Raw genomic sequence first — 22,196 nt, forward strand, 5'->3', positions numbered from 1 at the left:
TTCACAGTTAAGGGAACAAATTAATAATGTTTACTAAAGAGACCAAGACTTGGGAGTGTCCAGATATCCCGATATCTGGAGAACAAAGGCATTCCTAATTTTGCTTTAAAGATAATAATATTGATTCTTGTAAAATATAGTAATTAAGAAAATTAATCCTTTATCACAAATGTAATGTAATGGGGAGCCGAGCAAGAAGACATGACGCAGATGAGAACAGAGGTAGCCTTTACTGGGCTCATGGGCGAGGTTCACCAGTCCCCTAGGAGGAGGGCTGAGGAAGTCTCGCACAGGGCAGGTATCAGCGGCCTTTTATAGGGCGTGGTAGGCAGGGTCTATAGGTTTCGATCTCTGAGGAATGACTTGTCCAGGAGTTTGTGTAGAGTGGGGAGTTTTGGCGGGCTCAGGGTGCTTTTCGCATGCTGAAAAGTCCTAGGAGGAAGTCCCAGCGGGTAAACTCCTGACAAGGGGCCCGCTATGTCAGGTGGTACTGCCATGCTGGGTCTAAGTCCCTGCCTAACATTCTGACCTCTTTCTAATAAGAAAAAGAGGCGACATGTTCATCTGGCTGCTTCCTGCTGGTATAGGTCATTGTGGGGTTCTTCGGAGGTCGGAACTTGGGTATGGGGTGGAGTAGCATCTGATTGACAGTGACCCGGGAGACTTCCTTTATGTGGTCCTGGACGAAGCGGAGGACACAGGGAGCTATGAATAGCAAGAAGCCAATGATTAGTAAGGGGCTTAGAAAGGGTAGGACCCAACCGGCTATAGATGACTGCCACCACCCAAATGAGGGCCCCAATCTGAAGTTTCTCTGGTGGAGTCCTTCCCGAATCTTTTCTAGAGTGAGGAGATTGGTTTCTACTAGTCCTGATTCACTGATGTAGCAGTAACATTCTTCATTGAGGAATATGCAGGTGCCATCCTTATCGGCTGTAAGGAGGTTGAGTGCCCGATGGTTCTGGGCTGCCACCTGGGCGACTGAGGTGATCTGCCGTTGGAGGGAAGCCAAGGACTCCACAGAAGCTTCGATTGCTACCTGTAATCAGGTTGAAAGGTCCTGAAAGGCCTGGACAGAATGAGTTAGGGCTCCGGTTCCTAGGCCAGAGGCTATGAGGGATGAGGCTAAAGAGACCCCGATCATCAATGGAAGGAATACTGCCCTTGCCTGGCGGGGGCGTGCAGAGGGCAGGAGGGAGGATAGCTCAGCCTCACTGTATAGGGTGAGGCTGGGGACTAGGGGGATGGGAACGCATAGGGTAGTGTTGGGAGCATGGAGGGTTTTTGACAGGGTGGAATTGCACCAAAAATACCCACCTGGAGTGGTGGTTAGATCTGGAGGTGCAGATCCTGTCTGGTTGCACCAGGAAGCATTGGGGGTGGAGTAGTAAAAGGGGAGTTGTTGCCTAAGTGGGTCTTGGAACAAGGGGACCTCTCCCACGGTTCGGCCGGGAAGGGGAAAGCAGAGGGTTAGGTTAGAGGAGTTAAAAGGACTGGCTAAGGGTACCAGAGCCAGTGGGGGCTTATTCAAGGCTGCACACAGGAAACAACGAGAGATGTGTACTCCGGCCATGTGTACTACTTGAGCCCATTCCCTGACTAAGGTTAGCCATGAAAAAGGGTTGCTGCTGTCCTGGGGCTTGATGCCTGGGTTGGCTATAGCTGAGATGGCTTTCTCCTGTTGTTTGATGTCAGAGGCCAGGCTGACAAGGCTGCTTACGACCCTGATGTAGACCCTAAAGATCCTGAGTCGGGCCACGGGGTAAAGGTCATGGACCCCTTGGTAAAGGCGGGCCTCAACCCCCGACGCCCACCTCAAGTCCCAAGGGTCAGGGATGGTGAGGAAGAATGTAGACTTGTCATACTTGTCACTCATAGTCAGTCGCACAGAGGAAGTGGGCTGCTGCCAGAGGATTTCTTTGTCGTCCGGAATGGTCTTGTGCATGTTGCAGTAGTGACAAGGGCAGCCTCCACTGGTCTCAACCCAAGTGGATTGACAGGCATCGTTCCTCTGATCATATATGAAACAAATGACTGGGTACGGAGGGGGGTACTTTTGGGGGATACTCTGGAAGGAGGATATGTTAAAGGTTACTTGGCTTTGGCACCCTTGAGGCTGGCAGTCTACCATGGCTATGGTGAGGGAGGCTCATGCGATCTCCCTGGGTCCAGGTCTCGGTAAGGTAGAACGTCCACTGGAATGGATTGGTGGGGGGAGTTTGGGCAGGAGTCTCACTTAGACTCGGGAGGACTAGGTGGCTAAGGAAGGTTAGGCAGAGGGTCGTTATCTGCGCGCGTGAGTCGTAACTTGGTAGGGGTAACAACCTGAGTGGTCCAATTGGAATCATGTTGGGTGGGCGGCTTTTTCAGCTAGGACAGGTGATACCAGGAGGAAAGACCAAGGAGCTTGGCAGCAGTGGGAGTGGTGAGGATTACGGTGTATGGTTCTTCCCACCGTGGAGATAAGGCTCGGGGTTGCAGCTGCTTGACCAGGACCAGGTCTCCAGGTGCTACGATGGCGGGATTCTCGAGGGCTGGGGAAGCGGGTGCAGGGAGACACCGGTCCGCGTGTTTTCTCAGAAGCTCACGAAGGAGGGTTAAGTAAGGGAGGTAGGAGCCTAAGGGAGGGGAGAGGGCTGGCAGCTCCTGGAAGAGGAACGGGCATCCGTACAGCAGCTCAAAAGGGCTGAGCCCTGTAGGGGCCCGCTGAGCTGCCCTAAGATGAGTGAGAGCCAAGGGAAGGAGAGTCACCCACGAGAGGCGGGTTTCTAGAATGAGTTTGGTTAGATGTAGTTTAAGGAGACCGTTTGTGCGTTCTACCTTTCCAGATGACTGTGGATGGTAGGGAATGTGGAGCTTCCAGGTAATCTGGAGTGCAGCCGCCACCTGCTGGGTGAGTTTAGAAATGAAGGCCGGACCATTGTCCGATTGGATGGATCCGGGGAGACCAAACCTGGGGATGATGTGCTCTAGGAGAGTGGTTGCCGCGACCTCTGCAGTTTCCCGGGTGGTGGGGAAAGCCTGGATCCATCCTGAGAAGGTGTCAACCAGGGTCAGCAGGTAGCGGAATTTTTTATGGTGGGGCATGTGGGTAAAATCAAGTTGCCAATCTTACCTTGGCTGGTGACCCCTTAGCTGATGAGTGGGCCCTGGGTGCCTGAGCCTACCTTGGGGGTTAGCGGCTGAACAGGTGGCACATTGCTGATGTACCTTCCTAATTTGGGCCTGCAGTTAGGGGAGGTGAAGGATGGGTTCCAGGAAGTTATACATAGCCTTAGGCCCTATGTGGAGAGAGTGGTGTATGTCGGTCAATATACGCACTGCCTGAGTCTGAGGGAGCGCTACTCGGCTGTCAATGAACACCCACTCATCCTTGCTGTGGGTAGCACTGGGATGGGCCGTCAGGGTTTGAAGCTCCTGGGGAGAGTAGTCGGGGGAATATGTGGGGGAAAGAAAGAGTAAAGGTGCTGGGGTAGGGAAGGAAGTGAGGGCAGTGGCCCGTGTGGTGGAGTCAGCTAGATTGTTACCCTGCGACACAGGGTCCTTAGAATGCTGGTGGCTTTTACAGTGGATGATGGCTACCTCCTTGGGGGCCTGGAGAGCATCAAGCAGCCTCTTTATAAGTGGTCCATTGACTACTGGCGTCCCTTTGGTGGTAAGAAACCCACGCTCTTGCCAGAGAAGGGAGTGGGTGTGTGCAATAAGGTAGGCGTATTTGGAGTCTGTGTAGATATTAACCCTTTGCCCTTCGGAGAGAAGTAAGGCACGAGGAAGGGCAGTGAGTTCAGCCTCCTGGGAGGTGGTGCCTAAAGGCAAAGGCCTGGTTTTGACCATCTGGGTTGCTGTTATGCCAGCGTATGCTGCCTGCCAGTGGCCATCGGGGGTTAAGACAGAACTCCCGTCCACGAACAGGGTACGATCTGGGTGTTCTAATGGCTGTTCGGAAAGACCGAGGTGGGCGGGCGGCAAGGTGGTGAGAACCTCCGGGCAGGAATGTGCGGGGGCGGAATCGCACCCTGGAGTGGGCAAGAGGGTAGCAGGGTTTAGAGGGGGTGAGGTGGTGAGGGTGATGTGAGGATTTTCAATGAATAGCAGGTGGAACTGTTGAAGCTGGGACAGGGTGAGGTGGCTGAGACACTTGTGTGTGATGAGATCTGACAGTCGGTGAGAAGAGTAGACAGTAAGAGAATGTCCTAGGGTGAGCTTGAGGGCCTCCTTGGTAAGTTCTGTGGCAGCCGCCAGGGCTTGCAGACAAGGTTGCCAGCCCTGGACCGTGGGGTCTAACTGCTTGGAGAGATAGGCCACAGCCTGGTATGTGGATCCAACTGGCTGGGCTAGGAGGCCAGTAGCTACCTTTTGGTGCTCCTTGGTGAATAGATGAAAAGGCCGAAGAGGGTTGGGGAGAGAGAGAGCTGGGGCAGAAAGAAGACAGTCCTGAAGCTTCTTCAAAGAGTTGGCAACCAATGAGGGGTCGGACAGCGGCCCAGTGGGCGCTTCCTTGGCAGCCTGGTAAAGGGGCTTGGCTAGGACCCCGAAGTTGGGAATCCAATGCCTGAAATACCCTACTAGTTCTAGGAAGGACAAGATCTCTTCCGCATCCTGAGGAGGCTGGAGAGTTTCAATGAAGCTTATTCTATCCGCCATGAGGCTTTTTGTAGTGGGTGTCAGGAGTATGCCTAGGTAGGTGACAGAAGGGGTGCAAAGCTGAGGCTTGGCCGGGGTAACCCGATAACCTCGGCTGGCAAGAAAATTTAAAAGTGTAGCAGTATCTGCAAGGGTGCTCTCCCAGGAGGGACTGCATAGTCATAAGTCATCTACATATTGCAATAGTGTGCTGTGGGTAAGGGGACAGAGGCTAACACCCTGTGCCAATGCCTGTCTGAAAAAATGGGGGCTATCTCGGAACCCTTGAGGCAAAACAGTCCAAGTCACCTGGGAAGAAATATGAGTGTCTGGATCTTCCCATGTAAAGGCAAACAGAAAGTGACAGTCAGGATGTAGGGGAATGGTGAAGAAGGCATCCTTTAGGTCAAGGACAGTAAAATGGGTGGTATCAGGGGGAATGCGTCAGAGAAGTGTATATAGGTTAGGAACAACTGGAAAGGTGGGGACTACTGCCTCGTTGATGAGGCGTAGATCCTGCACGAGGCGGTAGGCCCTGGAGCTTTTCCGTACAGGCAGGATAGGAGTATTGCATGGTGAGTTGGCAGGGACTAGAATGTGCTGCTGGAGCAGGTGCATGATGATGGGTTTTAGTCCCTGTCGGTGCTCAAGGGAGACAGGGAACTGGGGTCTAGAGGGAAAGTTGGAGGGGTCCTTCAGCCGGATGCGGACTGGAGTATGGTGCTGGGCAATGATCTGGATGGAGGTGTCCCACACCTTAGGGTTAATGGGGACCGGAAACGGGAGTAGGGTGTCAGCCTGGCGGGGTTTATCAGGCGAGAGGAGGGGAAAGAAGAACGCGAAGTGCGGGGAGGGGTTGGGCCGGAAGTGAACTGAGGCCCCTAGCTTGGAGAGGAGGTCTCGTCTTACACAAGGGGACTGGGCACGAAGGAATGATAAGAAATGAGTGCGAGAAGAGGGAGCCATCCAGGTGGCAAAACAGAGGAGGAGTCTGGCGGTAGGTGGAGGGAGTGCCGTCAATTCCCATGACCGTGACAGTGGAGGGGTGGCTGGGGCCACTGAAGGAAGGCAAAACAGAGTAGGTAGCCCCCATGTCCGTAAGGAAGGATATGGACTTACCCGCTACCTGGAGCATAACCCTGGGCTCGGTGAGAGTAAGAGGGGTTCCCGAGTCTGGGCCTCTTCAATCTTCGTCGGTGTTGAGGAGCTGGAAGACGCCTCCAGTACCTGGAAGAGGGTCGTCACGTGGAGGGGTAGCGACTGTCTTCAGGTTGGGGCAGCGACTGTCTTCAGGTTGGGGCAGTCTGACTTCCAATGACCTATCTGCCAACAGCTCAGACAGGGGCGAGTTGGCTCCTTAGGGTTGGGGCACCGCTTGGCCCAGTGGCCTTTGTTGCCGGACTTGAAGCAGGCACCAGGTGGCGCTCGGGGAGTACCTCCTCTCTGAGAGCTCCTGGAGCCAGCGGGCCTCAGGGCTGCTACCAAGGCCGGGGTTTGGAGTTGTACCTTCTGTTTTAGCCTGGCCTGTCGCTGGGCCTCAGCTGCTTCCTCCCTGGAGCTGTAGACCTTGAAGGCCAGTTTGACTAAATCCTGGATGGGAGTTTGAGGGCCGTCCTCCACCTTTTTAAATTTTTTCCGGATATCCGGAGCCAACTGAGAAATAAAATACGTAGCCAAGACGTTCCTCCTGCGGGGAAGGCAGGGTCAAGGCGGGTGTACTGTATGAGTGCCTCAGTCAGTTAAGAAAAACGGCCGGATTCTCATCTGAGCCTTGGACTACCTCCTTTAATTTGTCAAAGTTGACTGACTTAATGGAGGCTGCCTGCATGCCAGCAAGAAGGCACTGGACCATCATGTCTCGGCGGCGGCGGCCTGCCTGCCCAACCTGGTAGTCCCAGTCGGGTTTGGCTGAGGGCACCGCCTCGGTGCCGACTGGCATGGCGGGGTCAGTTAAGTGAACCTGGTCAGCATGCTGCCTGGCTGCCGCTAGGATACGCTCCCCTTTCTCAGAGGACAGGGTTGAGGTCATAAGGACATGAAGATCATGCCAGGTGAGGTCATACGCCTGGCATAGGTATCTGAACTCTTTGATATACAGAGTGGGGTTGGCTGAGAAAAAGCCTACACACTCTTCAATCTTAGACAGGTCTGCCCGCGAAAACAACACATGGACCCGGACCACTCCTTCGGCACCTGCCACTTCCCGCAAGGGGCACAGGAGGTGGGTCCTGGACCGGGTACAGGCTGAGACAGGCGAGGAGGAGGAGGAGGTAGGAGAGACAGGGTCCGTCAGGTTTGGTGGGGACACAGGAGGAGTGGAGGGAAGGGGTGGTGCCCACGAGGACGGAGAAGCTGAGGGGTCAGAGTAAGGGGGAGGTTGAGTGGGGGACCGAAGCGGGGTCAGGGAAAGAGTATCAGGGGGCTCAGAGAAAGAGGAGGAATCGTCCTTCTCCTTGCTTGAGGGAGTAGATTTCGCGAGCAAGACCTGGGCCAACGAATATCGGACACAGAGGTCTGGGCGGGAGCGCAAATCCCAAAAGGCCTGAAGGTAGGCTACCTCGGACCATTTGCCTAGTCTCTTGCAGAAGTTGGTCAGGTGTGTGAGGATGTTCAGGTCTAGAGTGCCTTCTGCAGGCCACTGAGACTGATTATCTAATTTATACTGCGGCCATGCCACTGTGCAGAAGAAAATAAGCTGCTTTCCTTTTAGGTCTTGGCTGAGACCTAAAGTCTGGAAATTAGCCAAGAGGCACCCCAGAGGGGATTTTGGGTCTGGTTTGGACTGGGCAGCCCCCATGATCCTGAGGCGGGCAGTCCGGAGGCAATGGGGGCGTCCTCCCACTGCCAGGAGGAGTGTGGGGTATGACGGCTTCCGGGGAGGTCGGATGTCTCCTAGTCCCTGGTGCCGAGGTCACAAGTGAAGGAGGAGGGAAGCCCTGACAGGGCGGCGTTTTCGGGCAGGGACTCCTGGAGCCTGCAGGCCGGGGGAAAACTTACCCAGGAGTGATGGAACTGAGTCTTGGATTTGGAGAAACCACTCTCAGCTCAGAGAGGAGGTCCTGGCTCCCGGAGAGGAGAGCCTGCCCCGACAGGCAGGGGTCCGGGGAGGGGTCTCCTCCCGGTTTGGGCACCAATGTAATGTAATGGGGAGCAGAGCAAGAGGACATGAGGCAGATGAGAACAGAGGTAGCCTTTATTGGGCTGGCGGTGGAGGTTCACCGCTCCCCTAGGGCGAGGGCTGAGGCAGTTGCGGGCGGGGCCGGTATCAGGGGCCTTTTATAGGGTGAGGTAGGCGGGGTCTGTAGGTTTCGGTTTCCTGAGTTAGGTTTGGATCTCTGAGGAATGAGGTGTCCAGGAGTTTGCGCAGAGTGGGGAGTTTTGGCGGGCTCAGGGTGCTTTTGGCGCTGAAAAGTCCTGGCAGGAAATCCCAGCGGGTAAAGTCCTCACAAGGGGTCGGCCATGTCAGGTGGTACCGCCATGTTGGGTCTAGGTCCCTGCCTAACATTACTCCTTCGCAGAGCACATCTCCCCATCTACACAAGCATTGTACCTAGGATGGGGGCTTTACTCCTGTTACTTTTGGGAACGTCCCACTCTATGGAGTAGCTGTACTTTAACCACTTTACTTTCTTTTTTTTTTTTTTTTTTTTTTTGAGACGGAGTCTCACTTTGTCGCCCAGGCTGGAGTGCAGTGGCCGGATCTCAGCTCACTGCAAGCTCCGCCTCCCGGGTTTACGCCATTCTCCTGCCTCAGCCTCCCGAGTAGCTGGGACTACAGGCGCCCACCACCTCGCCCGGCTAGTTTTTTGTATTTTTTAGTAGAGACGGGGTTTCACCATATTAGCCAGGATGGTCTCGATCTCCTGACCTCGTGATCCGCCCGTCTCGGCCTCCCAAAGTGCTGGGATTACAGGCTTGAGCCACCGCACCCGGCCACCACTTTACTTTCTTAATAAACTTGCTTTTGTCCCCGGAGGAAAGCAGGAGCCAGGCAGCGCTGGGCTGCTGTGTGTGCTCAGGGCCCTGACCAGAGAACGCCCTGGCCAGGGCATGGTGTGACCTGGAATGAGATCCCCCATCTGAGGTGCTGTGGGAGAGGCATTGGGGATGAAGCCTGGAGGTGGGTGAGACTCAAATCTGATGTTGACCCTGGGAATGATCCTAGAGTAAGCGGAAGGCTGTGAGTCTGTAGGCAAGGGAGAGACGGACATGAGGGGAAGCCAGACTCATGTCATTTTCCACCTTGAGGGACTTTGATCTGGCCCTTGTTCTGTTGGGGTTCTGGAGGACATCCTGTGCCCTGGCCTCTCTGACCTTACTCCATATGGTGCTGATGCAGCAACAGCAGTGACCCTCGCGGGTCCTGGGTGGGATGAAAGGTGCCCAGATAGTTCCTCATTTTCTCTCCACCTTTTCTTTCTTTTTACTATTATTATGTCTCCCCTTCCTTTTTTCATCTTCCCTCTCTTTCTCATCATTATGTATTTGTCTTCTCCTTTGCTCTCTCCTCCTCCTCCTCATTCTTCTTACTCAGATCTGGATGTTAGCATTGGAGTGTGAAGCCGGGTGGGGTACCTAAACCAGCAGTTGGCAGTGACCAAATCCACTATGGTCTCTAAAAGCTGGGATGCTGCCCTGAGTTTATCAGGATGACATTTGGCAGGTTGAAGATAAATTCACTTGGATCAAGACCTCATGTGGTTGTTGTGAAAATTAAATAAAATAAGCTGTAGGAGCATCTGTCATGTAGACACTTACGTAGTCAATAAATGATAAGTCTTAATCTTATACCATGAAGCATCCTGACAGCAAATGTTCTGTCCTGCTGTGACACCTTGTGTCCCCATTTTTAGTGCTGAGAAGAGGGTTGTCACATCCTAACTCAGAGCATGCTGGACAGTTCTCCTGTTCAGGGCGGCATGGCTGTGGTTGGCAAACTTTGTCTCAGCCATGAAGGCAGCCCAGCGGGGCGCCTGCGGAGGTGGTGCCGGGTGCAGCAGAACCAGAAGGATGACACAGGCAGGCTGCTGTACCTAGGAACAATACTAGCTATACTGGGGAGATGTGTGTGCGTGTGTGTGTCTGTGTGTGTGTGTGAAAAAGAGTAAGCATGAGTTTGCAAGCCCGTGTAAGGGAGTGCATGTGTGTATTTGAGTATGTGTGATTGCATGTGTGTGTGAATGTATATGCATGTGTGTAAATTTGTGTGTGTGCAGGTGAGTTTATGTGTCTCTGAGTATATGTATACATGTGTGTATGTGTGAGTGCATGTGTGTCACTGTGTGTGTGTCTGTATATGTGACTGTATGTGTGAGTGTATGTGTGTGAGTGTGTATGTCTCTCTGTGGGAGCTCATGGAAGCTCAGCAATGGGGCTTCAAGCAGACCAGTTTTTCTTGGAGAAAGGGGGAGAACTGGCTTCATCCAACTAGTCGTACATGTGTAGGTCTGGGATGGACTGGAGAGACAACTTAGCCCGAACCCATTTTACAGATGGAAAGCTGAGGCTCAGAGAGGTTGAGCGCTTTGCTCAGGGTCATTGAGAGGAGTGACGTTTCTGTATCTGCCTCTTTGGGAGACAGTGGCTGAAATTCATCTCTGATGTGAGGCACCCCCTCTGAGGAATCTGCTCAGAAAGGGCATGGGAGCTGCAGCACGTGGTTTGCATCCTCTCCATGCAACAAAGGGCCTGGACTTCCAGCAGTCACAGGGTAGTCTGCAGGGCAGGGTAGAGATGTTCCACAGAAGCTGGTCAAAAGCTGGAATATCATTAAAGATCACAATATACCACCACATCAGTTTCCATTATTTCTAAGGAGGCAAAGCAACTACATATTTTAGAAATTTACTGTTTATTTCTCATTTCCAGTCAGTCTCACCCAAAGGTTTCAAGTGCAAAGCCCTGGCCTTCCACCGTCTTCCCATAACCCAGGTCTGTATCCTGTCCCTTCCCTCCCCTGCACCTGGCATTGCACAGAAGGTGTGGGTGGCAATGTCCCCTAAAAGCTTCTGCAAGGCTTAGCTTCCTGCTGTGCTGTCTGTACCTCTGTGAGTAAAGGCAAAATGTCAAGAAAAGGATTCAATTGTCTTGTATCTAAAACCAGGTATTTTCTTTCAGGTGACCCTGAAAATTCAGAGATTCATAATTTGATCATCTATGTATTTTTTCCCAGGAAAGGCACTGAACGGGTTACATGTGCAGATCTTTGGATATAATCTATTGGAGAAAGGATCTGGGCTGACGACGCCAGCACCTAGCACAAGCCCTGGATGAGAATAATGAGGCCCTACAAGATGAACAGAGAGAGGGATTGGCGGTGGGCGGAGGGAAGGGATGCAAGCAATTATGGCCAAGAAGTCACCTTAGGGGAAAAACCTAAGAAGAATTTTGGCTTGCAAAAGAGAAGGAAGCCTATAGAGAGAGTGGAAGAGGGCGTGAGGGGAGAGGCTGAAAGAGAGATAGAGGGAAAAAGGACAAAGGAGGACAGGAAAATAGCCAATAAGGCAGACACGAGAAAAAGGGAGAGATGAGAGAGAAACAGGAGAGGACAAGGAGACAAGAAGCAGAGAGGCAAGGGACAGGGACAGCAATGGAACTCAGAGAGGACATGGGAGCGAGCTGGAGGAAGCTGACAGAGGGAAGGGAAGAACACGCCCCGCCGCCGTCAAAGGCAGGACTCAAGAACGCTGCCCTTCGTGGAAGTGAGATGGGGCCCGCTGCCTGCGCCCGCTTGCTCTCAGTCTTGGCCGACCTGAGCGCGCGTCTCTCCCGGGCTCTCAGGCGGCGCACAGGGAGGAGGTGCAGACGCGGCTGCCACCGTCCAGCCCAGCGCGCGGCTCTGAACTTGGCGCCAGCGGCCTGAGGACACCAAGCCCCGCCTTCCTGGCTGCACCCGCCTTCGGGGCGGGGCTTGCAGTTGGGCGGCCCCGGCGGGGAGGGCGCCGCGGGCCAGAGAAACCGCAACCCTGTAGAAAGCTCCCTGCTGATCCGCCGGACGGCCCGGCTCTCCCCAGGCTCGGCTCCCGGAGCCGCCCCCAGCTGGCTCGGACCAGGACCGGCCCTGCAGGAGGGCGAGGGCGTCCTTTGGCGGTGCCGGCTCTCGCTGCCGCCCTCTGACCCTGGGCGCCCGGACCTCTGGCTTCTGGGCCTGCAGTACCTCAGCGATAGGCGAGGGCTGCGCCCGGTGCCTGCGGCTCCCTCAGCGCCGTGGATCCCCGCGGCCTGCCGGCCCTCCTTACCTCACTGAGGCGGGAGAATCGCTTGAACCCGGGAGGCAGAGGTTGCGGTGAGCCGAGACGCGCCCTTGCACTCCAGCCTGGGCAACAAGAGTGGCCTGGCGGCCCCGCTAGCGGCACCTCCCCCGCATCCGAAACGCTCAGCTCCTCCCGGGAACGCCCGCGGCCTTCACTTCCCAGGCCCCAGCTGTGACCCGCAAGAAGGCGGGCTCGGCGACCCCAGAACGTAGAGGTGTCTGGGAAGTTAGCTGTTCCCGTAGTACGGTGGGAGGGGGCCAGGGTAGAAAATGACAGTTCAAGTGCCTTAAAATTAAGAACTTAGGCGTTGTTTAAAAAACAATAAATGGAGTGAAAAAATCAAGCCACACCGTAAAAGAAGATATTTGCAGCAAGTGATAAAGAATTAATATCCAGAATATATAAAGACTGTTATTGAATCAATGTGAAAGAGAAAAACACCTAAAGCAAAGAATGGTGAACACCTAAAGCAAAGACATCTAAAGCCAAGACATCTAAAGCCGTCACTAGGCACTTCAAAGAGGAACCATGAACGACCAAAATGAAGTGAGTAGGTGACCAGTTCCCATTAGTAATTAGGAAGTCGCAAAGTAAGACCACAAAGAGGGTTGTGAGGGTGGCTCACACCTCTCATCTCAGCGTTTGGGAGTCCAAGGCCAGAGGATCACTTGAGGCCAGGAGTTGGAGACTAGTCTGGGAAATATAGCAAGACCCTGTGTCTACAAAAAATAAAAATAAATAAAAAAGTAAATCACAAGGAGATGACTAACCACCAGGCAAAAATGTTAGAGTATGCTAATATCAACTGTTAAGAGGAATATGAAGCAAGATAGCTCAAATACGCTTTTGAAGGAAACATACCAGGCTTCATTCATTCTGAAATACCCCTTATTTAAGATACTCCATTATATTAAATACAATTCCAAAACAAAAAAAATCAAATAACAACAAACCAGACTAACCCAATACTTTTTTTCACTTGTAATTTGTATGTTACACATATTGAAAGACATGTTTTAGACTTTAATTAGAGAAGGATTTTTAATCGTATATCACTCTTGTGCATACAAAATAAAATTGATTAAGATGTTTCTTATTTTATTTTATTTATTCATTTATTTTTTGAGACGGAGTTTCGCTCTGTCGCCCAGGCTGGAGTGCAGCAGCGCGATCTTGGCTCACCGCAAGCGCCGCCTCCCGGGGGGCCATTCTCCTGCTGCAGCCTCCTCAGTAGCTGGGACTACAGGCTCCGGCCACCACACTCGCTAATTTTTTTGTATTTTTAGTAGAGACAGGGTTTCCCCATGTTGGCCAGGCTGGTCTCGAATGCCCGACCTCAGGTGATCCGCCTGCCTTGGCCTCCCAAAGTGCTGGGATTACAGGTGTGAGCCACCACGCCCAGCCCCTACTGCAGTTTTGACACTGGGATGTGAACTCGTCCACACTCCTGCCCTAGAGAGGGGGCCTGTGTTCCTCCCATTGACCCTAGGCAGCTGTGACTGCTTGGACCAATAGAGTACAGTGGAAGTGACACTGTGTGACTTCCAAAGTGATGTCATAACAAGTTCTACAATTTCTGCCGTGCTCACTGAAAACACTCTTGGAACTCTGGGCCACCTGTAAAAGCCCAAGCACCCTGAAGCTACCATGCTGGGAGGAAGCCCAGGTCACACCGGGAGGTTACATGCAGGGTCTCCATTCACAGTTCCAGCTGAGCCCAGCTTTTGAGCCCTCCTGCCCAGGAGCCACACTTGTGAGTGGAGCAGCCTCCAGATAATTCCAGTGCCCAATCCTTCAAGTCATGTGGGCTGCTCAAGCCTTCCCATCTGGGGCCCCAGACATGAGGAAGCCCTCCCTACTCTGCCCTGAGTGCCTGATCCTCAGAACCTGTGAGCGTAATAAAATGCGCCTGTTGTGTGTCTCTAAATGTAGGTGGTCTGGTACACAGCAGTAGAGAACTGGAATGTCCCTCACTCACAAGGACTCTGGCAACACCGCAGTTTCCATCTTCTTCCAGATCTGCCATCTCCTGGGGGACTTAAGTGTCATACAAATAACCTCCCATTGCCAACACTCTGGCCTCCCAGTCCTTGACCTCCTCACCCACAGCAATGTCCTCACCTGTCACCTGGGCTAACTCTTCCAGTGAACAAATGGCAGGGTCTAGTGGTTTTAAGGGACACTATGAGGGCTGTTATAAGGGAAATGGAGGCTTCCTCTTATAGCCCTTCCAAAGGTCCTGTGCCTCCCCTCTGGTGTTGTCAATATGCAGGATATTGGGAAGAGCTGCAGGTCACAAAGTCACCATGTCAACCTTCCTGTCAACCATAAAGGAATTCTGTCCCCAGGGTGGGGGAAGGGCCAGGCAGGTAGCTGGAGGCAAGTCTCCCAGAGCCAGCTGCTGACCCTAGTCCCTGCGATCTGGGGAGGTACCTGGTGAAGGGCCACAGTGTGCACGGGTGGAAGGGCAGGAGGAGGGGTGTGGCCCTTGGGCATAAGGGGAGGCGCCAGAGAAGGTGGCCAGAGGTGGCCTGTGCTCAGCCTATCTGGGTGGGGTGAGGTGGGGTCACAGGGACGGCCAGATAATGAGGAGCCATGGCCGCTGGGGGCCCTGCTTCCTGCTCTTCCTGCTGCTGCTTCCTCCACCGCTTTTTAGAGCAGGAAGCCTTCGGTACCATGGACCTGGCTGGAGAATGTTTCAACGCCTGGCCCTGGGCTCCAGGAGGGCCCACCACCACCATGGCCCAGGATGGAGGCAGCAGTTGCGCCAGGGGCAAGCAGGTCACAGATGCCAGGGCTCATTTGACCTCTACTTCATCTTGGACAAGTGAGTGTCCCTTCCAGCTCTGGCCCTGGGTCACCCTCAGGAGCTACCACCTCTTTTTCACTAGGGACAGGACGCCACTCAAAGAGATGCAAGCTTCTGTCACAGAAGCAGGGCCAGCCCTTTGGTCAGACCAGACCTAGGCCTCCTGATCTTCTGAGGCACAAAGAATGCCATGGCTGTCTTTTCCCTGGTGCTTCATCTCCTGGATGAGGAAAAAAGCCACCAAAGGGGTTCTGGACGATCCCCTATCCCCCCATTAGCTGGGTCAGCATCCTCATCCTCAGGCTGCTGCAACAGCTGATTGCTCGGACCTGCTTCTCAGCAGTTCTCAGAAGCGCACTGTGGATGTTTGGAGTTTTTGTGTTGTTTTGCTCATTTGTTTTTCACGCAAATAACTTCTATTTTACTGGGCCCCAGAGAGATTGCTTTGTTGCCTGTGTTGGTCATTCTAATGTCACTGCTTAGAGAAGGCCTTTGGTTGGCTGCTTCTAAGTGCTGCTTCTACAACTTGGAGAGCCACGTGATAGTTCCTGCACTTTCAGGAACAGTTGGGTCTGTTTCAGGGTGGCCCTGGGGAAAGTGGGCTGTGTATTAGGCATCTTCTGGCTCACCAGGAAGGAAAGAGGCAATGTTCAGCTTTGGAGAGATTGCCTTGGTTCCCTTTCCCACTCCTCCTGCTAGGTGGGAATACTCTCTGTGCTTATTCAGTAGCAGCAGTGGTGCAGTCTTCAGGAGAGCAAGCGCTTTCTGGTCTCCAAAGCCCTTTCCCTGCACTCCTGGCACCTCACCACAATCCTGGGCTGTGAGTAGTGCAGGTATTTTTCTATCTGGTTCCTGGACAAGGGCGGCTCCTGGAGGTTGGGGAAGCATCCAGAGACAGCTGGTGTGACAAGACTCCGGCTTCCTGTGCCGCACTCTTTCCAGCATCGCAGGTTGAAGTTCCTCTGAATTTTCTCATTCCCCCAGATACTGATGCTTAGGGGACGTACACCCCAGCCCACCAATTCCTATGGTTTGTAACTGCTCTGCTACTCTTGGGGAAGGAGCAACTCCGTTCTGGAGACAGGCAGACTCCACTCACTAGCCACATAGTCTTGGGCGAGTTGCTTCATCATTCTGTGCCTTCGTGTCTCCCATCTGTAAAAAGGGTATCTTCATTTTCTTTTTTTTTTTTTTTTTTTTTGAGACGGAGTTTCGCTCTGTCGCCCAGGCTGGAGTGCAGTGGCCGGATCTCAGCTCACTGTAAGCTCCGCCTCCCGGGTTCACGCCATTCTCCTGCCTCAGCCTCCCAAGTAGCTGGGACTACAGGCGCCCGCCACCTCGCCCGGCTAGTTTTTTGTATTTTTTAGTAGAGACAGGGTTTCACCGTGTTAGCCAGGATAGTCTCGATCTCCTGACCTCGTGATCCACCCGTCTCGGCCTCCCAAAGTGCTGGGATTACAGACTTGAGCCACCGCGCCCGGCCGGTATCTTCATTTTCACCTTGCCAAGTGCGATGAGGATGAAGGGAGAATTTGCAGGTCAGAGGCAATGACAGAGGATGGGGATGAAGGGACCTGCCAGGAAAGGCAGAGTCACAGGCTGGAAACTCGTAGGAAATGCAGAGGCCCTGATGCAATCAGACAGACTGGATGAGGGGGAATGCAGAGGGAGTGCCTAGAATGGATGTAAAGGGAGCAGACAAAAGCAACCTTAATGATTCTTCCTAACAAGGCTAGGGGTAAAGGGTATTGCCCCATTGTAAGGAGGAGGCAATGAGGCAGGCCATGGCCAGGAAATGACCCACCATAGCCTCCAGATAGGCATCCACGGCGCTGAATTGAAACTCTGGATTGTGTGACTCCAAAGCCCATCCAAAGACCATGCAGCTGGGCGGGACCCTGAGAGTCTTGCAGTAGTCCTCCTGGCAGAACAACATCTACTGCCTGCAGGGAGGATCTTTGGTCATTCATGTCCAGCTTATTCATGAGACTCCTTATTCATTGGTTCATTCATTGGATTGAGCTGGAAGAAAATGAATCAGCCTCCCATGTGCTTCTATTCTTGGCCAGGTGACCTTTTTAGGCCTCTAAGTGGGAGTGACCCATTGTATTTTTTTTGAGTAATTTTTTAATTGTGGGAAAACATACATAACAAAAATTTGCCATTTTTAAGTGTGCAATTCAGCGGCATTAAGTACATTCACAGCATTGTGCAGCCACCACCATCCATCTCCAGAAATGTTTCATCATTGCTTATTGAAACTCTATTCTCAGCCGGGAGCAGTAGCTCACTCCTGTAATCCCAGCAATTTGGGAGTCAAGGTGAGAGGATTGCTTGAGTCTAGGAGTTCAAGATCAGGCTGGGAAACATGCAAAATCCTGTCTATACAAAACATATAAAAATTAGCCAGGCATGGTGATGTGTGCCTCTACTCCCAGCTACTCAGGCTAAGCTGAGGCAGGAGGATTGCTTGAGCCTGGGAGGTCAAGACTGCAGTGTGTCAAGATCACACCACTGCACTCCAACCTGGGTGACAGAGTGAGACCCTGTCTTAAACCCCATCCTCACCAAAACCCAAAACACCTCTATTCCCATTGAACAATAACTCCCCATTCCTCCCTTTCCCCAAGCCCTAGTGACCTTTAGTGTATTTTCTCTATCTATGACTTTGCCTATTGTAGGTATCTCATGTAAGTGGAGTCACACAATATAATCATACAAACATATAATATTTGGCCTTTTCTGTCTGACCTTTTTCACTTAACATAATGTTTTCAAGGTTATTCCACGTTGTAGCATCCATCAGAATTTCATCCCTTTTATGGCTGAATAATATTTATCTGTATGTATATGTACCACATTTTGTTTATCTTTTTTTTTTTTTTTTTGAGTTGTAGTCTCATTCTGCTGCCAGACTGGAGTTTAGTGGCGCGATCTTGTCTCACTACAACCTCTGCCTCCTGGTTTCAAGCGATTCTCCCTGCCTCAGCCTCCTGAGTAGCTGGGACTACAGAGGCATGCCACCAGGCCAGGCTAATTTTTGTAGTTTTTAGTAGAGACAGGATTTCACCATATTGGACAGGCTGGTCTTGAACTCCTGACCTCGTGATCCCCCCGCCTCGGCCTTCCAAAGCACTGGGATTACAAGCGTGAGCCACCACGCTCGGCTCGTTTATCTTTTCATCTGTTGATGGACACTTGGGTTGCTTCTGCCATTTGGCTATTGTGAATAATGCTGCTATGAACACCAGTGTACCCATATCTCTTTGAGTCCCCGCTCTCACTTCTTTTTGGTATATACCTGGGCGTGGAATTGATGGATCCTATGGTGATCCTATGTTTAGCTTTCTGAGGAAATGCCAAGCTATTTCCCACAGGGATTGCACCATTTTTCTTTCCCACCAACAAAAGTCTAACGTTTGTTATTTTTTAGTTTTTGATAATAGCCACCCAATGGGTGTGAAGTTGTATCTCCTCGCCGCTTTCACTGGCATTTCCCTAGTGACTAGTGGTGTGGAGCATCTTTTCATGGGCTTATTGGACATCTGCATATCTTCTTTGAGGAAATGTCTGTTCAAATTCTTTGCCCATTTTTTTGTTGTTGCATTTTTTTATTGTTTCTTTTTCGTTGTTGTTGTAGGAGTTCTTTGTATATTCTGGATATTAATCCCTTATCAGGTATATGAGTTGCAAATATTTCCTTCCATTCTGCAGGTTATCTTTTCACTCCCTTGGTAGCGTCTTTGATGCACAAAATTTTTAATCTGGACACAGTCTCAACTTTTCTATTTTTAAATTAGTTGCCTGTGTTTTTGGTGCCATATCCAAAAAAATCCCCAAATCTAATGTCATAAAAGTTATGTTTTCTACTAAGAGTTTAAAAGTTTTAGCCTTTACATTTAGGTCTTTGACCCATTTTGAATTAATTTCTGTAATGGTTTATAGAAGGGTCCAACTTCATTCTTTTGCATGTAGACATCCAATTTTCCCTGCACCATTTTTTGAAACTACTGTTCTTTCCCACATTGAGTGTTCTTAGCACACTGGTTGGAAATCATTTGACCACAGACATGACAGGTTATTTCTGAGCTCTCTATTCTGTTCATTGCTCTACATGTCAGTCCTTATGTCAGTGCCATAACAGTTTGATTACTGTAGCTTTGTAATAAATTCTGAAATCAGGAAATGTGTATCCTCAATTTTGTTCTTCTTTTTCAGATTTTTTTTTGTTATATGACTTATGTCCCTTGAAATTCCATATGTAATTTAGTGCAAATTTTTTATTTCTGCAAAAAAATGCTATACAGATTTTGATACAGATTACATTGTTATCTTAACAATATTATTATTGTGCCTTCTGATTCATAAGCATGCAATATCTATCCATTTATTGTGTCTTTAAATTCTTTCAGCAATGTTTTACAGTTTTCAGTATACATTTCTTTTGCTTCCTTGTTTAAATTTATTCTTAAGTATTTTGTTCTGTTTGATGCTATCATACATGAAACTTTTTTGGTTGATTTTCCATATTTGGATTGTTCATTGGGGGCTTTTCCAACCAATACATTCTCTCCCATTTCCACTCTACACAGTGCCCCACCTAACCTGATCAGCCACCTGGATGGCCAGCAAAAGCGCCACATCCCAGGAAGCTTCTCAGTCCCAGGCAGATGGGGCTGGGTGGTCACCTTATGCTGACCACTCAACTGGTGAAACTCATGACCTCGGATGATCCAGTGGCCACTGGGGGGTGCACCCCAGCCTCAGCTATGCTGGGGTCAGGCGAGCTTGTTAAGAGCCTGCTGGGAGGCTGGGGGCGGGGCAGACACTTGCCCACCTGACAGATGCACTCATCTCCCTGACCCACGTCTCCTGTCTCCTTTTGTTTTAGGTCTGGCAGCGTGAACAACAACTGGATTGACCTTTATATGTGGGTGGAGGAAACAGTGGCGAGGTTCCAAAGGTACAGATCTCCCACATGGCAGCCTCCCCTGAGCTGCAGAGAGCTTTTCCTCTGGAAGGCAGGCAGAGGGCACATCCCATCAGATGGGGTGGGCGTGGGAGTCCCTCAGTGGGGGACACAGAGCACAAGGTGGCATTCTGAAGCAGGAATGAGGCCAGCGCTCACTGGTTCCATCGGGTCTCAGCAGACTTGGCTGGCTCCTGCCTGTGAGCCTGGGCATATTGCAGGAGAGGCAGTTTGCCCTTGGGGACATCACACGCTGGGAAGGGACAATAGACAGGGAAACCAGTGACTCAGTCCTGGAACCTCGGGTTACACAGTGCTGAGGGCTCAAGTAGGGGACAAAGAACTCACCTGGAAGGTTGAAGGAAAAAGCAGGAACTCCTAAGGACAAAGTCAGCAGTGGCTTCCAAGGATGTGCGTCTTTGAACTGGGTCTTGTAGGATGGAAAAGACAGGGACCTGTGGTGGAGTGAGTGGTCTTGCTTGGCTGGGAATGAGGTTAGCTCACGGAGGGCTGGGAGAGGACTGGGCAGGTCAGCTTGAGGCCAAAGCCACAGGGGCTCATTGTGCCAGGTCAAGGAGCTGAGATTTCCTGCTGTGAGCCATGGAGAGCCAGAGAAGGCTCTTGAGCAGAGGAGTGGCATGATCAAGATGGCACTTAAGGAAGAAAAGTCTGACGACTGTGGGTAAAATGAATGAGCAATAGGGCAGGAGCCGTTAGGAGCTCTGCTGGGGACATATGACAGCACTGTCACTGAGGGCTACTGAGGGTCAGCTGGCAGGAAGGAGGGTCAGGGAGAGGAAAGGGAGGCCGTGTGCATGGCTGCCAATAGGGAGTCACTCCTCTGAAATGAAGGAGAAATGAGGGAGAGGAGGGGGAGGAGGGAATGGGGTGAAGAGGCAAAGAATTTTCCAGTAGAAGGGAGGCCAGCTGGGAGGGCTGTGTGTGCATCTCCCTGCCTGTTCATTATAAGGTATATGTGTCCGTGTGTGTGTGCATGTGCCCGTGTGTGGGTGCCTTCTGTGTGTGTGTGTTCATGTGAGTGTGTGCATGTGTGGGTGCGTGTGTGTGTGCATGTGTGTGTATACGTGTGTGTATGGGTGTGTGTGTGGTGTGTGTGCCTGTGCATGTGTGTGCCTGTATGTGCATGTGTGTGCATGTGTGTGCGCCTGTGTGTGCATATGTGTGTGTGCTTGAGTGTGCATGTGTGTGCGCAAGTGTCTTTGGGGTGTTGGGAGTGTGGGGATGCAGTGATGGGGATGCAGTGAGTTGCCATCCTGACTCTCTCTTCTATGGAGCCCTTGTCTCCACAGGCCTCAGAGTCCTTCACTACATTTATCTCACCTCCTTGTGTCCAGCAAGGGACTCCAAAGCGGAAGAGTTGGGGTGGGAAGTGCGGAATTGGCCTCACCACCCTGGCTTCTGAGCCGGTGCCTCTGGCTTCTCACCAGCACATGATTCCTTCACAGCTCAGATATTCGGATGTGCTTCATCACCTACTCCACAGACGGCCAGACTGTCTTGCCACTCACCTCAGACAAGTGAGTGCTGCTTGGATCCCCCAAGGGGTCTGGTGAGCTTGGCCAGAGGGAGCTCCAGGGAGCTGAGGGGCTCCCGGAGACCTTGGTTGGGAGCCTGACAGCACCCAGGGCAGGCCGGTCAGGGCAACTCACAGTACCCACCTGACCTTAGCCCCGCTCCCTTGCACCCTCCTACCTATGGCTGCAAGGTTACCTGCGGGCCCCTGTGCTCCAGTTCTCAGCCTCCCCCACTTCACGCTCCCCTGCCCTCTCTCTGCCCTGCCTCCTTCCCTGAAAGGTGGCTGTGAGGATTCCCGGGGTGCAGGGGCTGGCAGAGGGGTGGGGGTGTCCTGTGAACACACACCTGTGCAGGCGGCTGCTCTGCGCCTGTTCCCCCTGCCCTGGCCAGTGCGGGAGGGAGACAGGGTCAGAGCTGGTGGTGGGAGTCGTGGGGCTTTTGTGCAGGGATGCTGGCAGGCCCAGACTGGGGAGTCCCTGGGTGGGGTTCTGAGATCCAGGGCAGGCTGGGAAAATGGAGGGAGGCAGGAGGAACAAGCTCAGACGGCTGGAGCCCAGGCCCAGCAGGGGGCACTGCAGAGTTCCTGTTTGGTGGGAGGTGAGGGCCCTTCCAATGCACATGCCCGGAACTGGGCCCAGAGGAGGTGAAGCACAGAGAGAGGTGAGGACACTGAGGACTGGATGGGGGACTGGCCCCACTTGCAGCTTCGAGGGAATACAGGGTAGGGGAGCTTGAGTTTGTGTGTCCTGCGCTGTGGGTTTGTCAGAGACACTGGAGTGGGTGTGAGGTGGTAAAAAGCAAGTCTATGGGGGAGGACTGTGGTGGGTGACCCAGACAGGGAGCGGGGTTTGGGCATGGCCAGAGAAAGGCCAGGCCGTGGACCCTTCTGGGTATGGATGGGCCTGGCCTCCTCCCCTCCTGGGCTGGGCAGGGCGGGGCTCTTAGAGCTCCGGCCATGGCAGGGATGCTCTGCCCACAGTGGGAAGCCATCCTTCAGGGTCCATGC

The 22,196-nt window shown here is 52.3% G+C and overlaps 2 protein-coding genes across 19 annotated transcripts in view; one reads left to right on the forward strand and one right to left on the reverse strand.

Moving 5' to 3' along the window:
• Positions 1–211: 211 nt before the first annotated feature.
• LOC112427544 (uncharacterized) lies at positions 212–11,994 on the reverse strand. 11 transcript variants are annotated; one of them, XR_011607929.1, is made up of 7 exons: positions 11,862–11,994; positions 7,621–10,381; positions 5,743–5,850; positions 2,821–2,886; positions 2,326–2,534; positions 1,866–2,011; positions 212–1,039 (listed from the first exon to the last, which is right to left on the reverse strand). XR_011607929.1 is itself a non-coding variant. In XM_071069994.1 (3 exons), the coding sequence occupies exons 2-3, from the start codon at positions 5,756–5,758 to the stop codon at positions 3,232–3,234; spliced, it is 1,461 nt and encodes a 486-aa protein (XP_070926095.1). In that variant the 5' UTR covers positions 5,759–5,850; positions 11,862–11,976; the 3' UTR covers positions 3,053–3,231. The 11 variants fall into 11 exon arrangements, 1 of the variants encoding a protein (XP_070926095.1); XR_011607931.1 differs by having other exon boundaries at positions 2,326–2,618; XR_011607930.1 differs by having other exon boundaries at positions 2,326–2,618; positions 2,821–2,889.
• LOC105486714 (anthrax toxin receptor-like) overlaps positions 11,860–22,196 on the forward strand; it is a 48,640-nt gene continuing 38,303 nt past the window's right edge. Inside the window, exons 1-4 of one of the 8 annotated variants that reach the window (XM_071069987.1) lie at positions 11,860–12,422; positions 14,533–14,703; positions 19,577–19,648; positions 21,121–21,192. In XM_071069987.1, the coding sequence (XP_070926088.1) occupies positions 12,418–12,422; positions 14,533–14,703; positions 19,577–19,648; positions 21,121–21,192 (320 nt within the window). In that variant the 5' untranslated portion in view covers positions 11,860–12,417. Of the gene's footprint in view, positions 12,423–13,422; positions 13,766–14,238; positions 14,306–14,461; positions 14,704–19,576; positions 19,649–21,120; positions 21,193–22,196 lie in introns of those variants that run through there. The other 7 variants (XM_071069991.1, XM_071069990.1, XM_071069992.1 and 4 more) reach the window with 7 other exon arrangements.

Source organism: Macaca nemestrina, chromosome 9 (assembly GCF_043159975.1).
Source record: "Macaca nemestrina isolate mMacNem1 chromosome 9, mMacNem.hap1, whole genome shotgun sequence".
Lineage (NCBI taxonomy): Eukaryota > Metazoa > Chordata > Mammalia > Primates > Cercopithecidae > Macaca > Macaca nemestrina.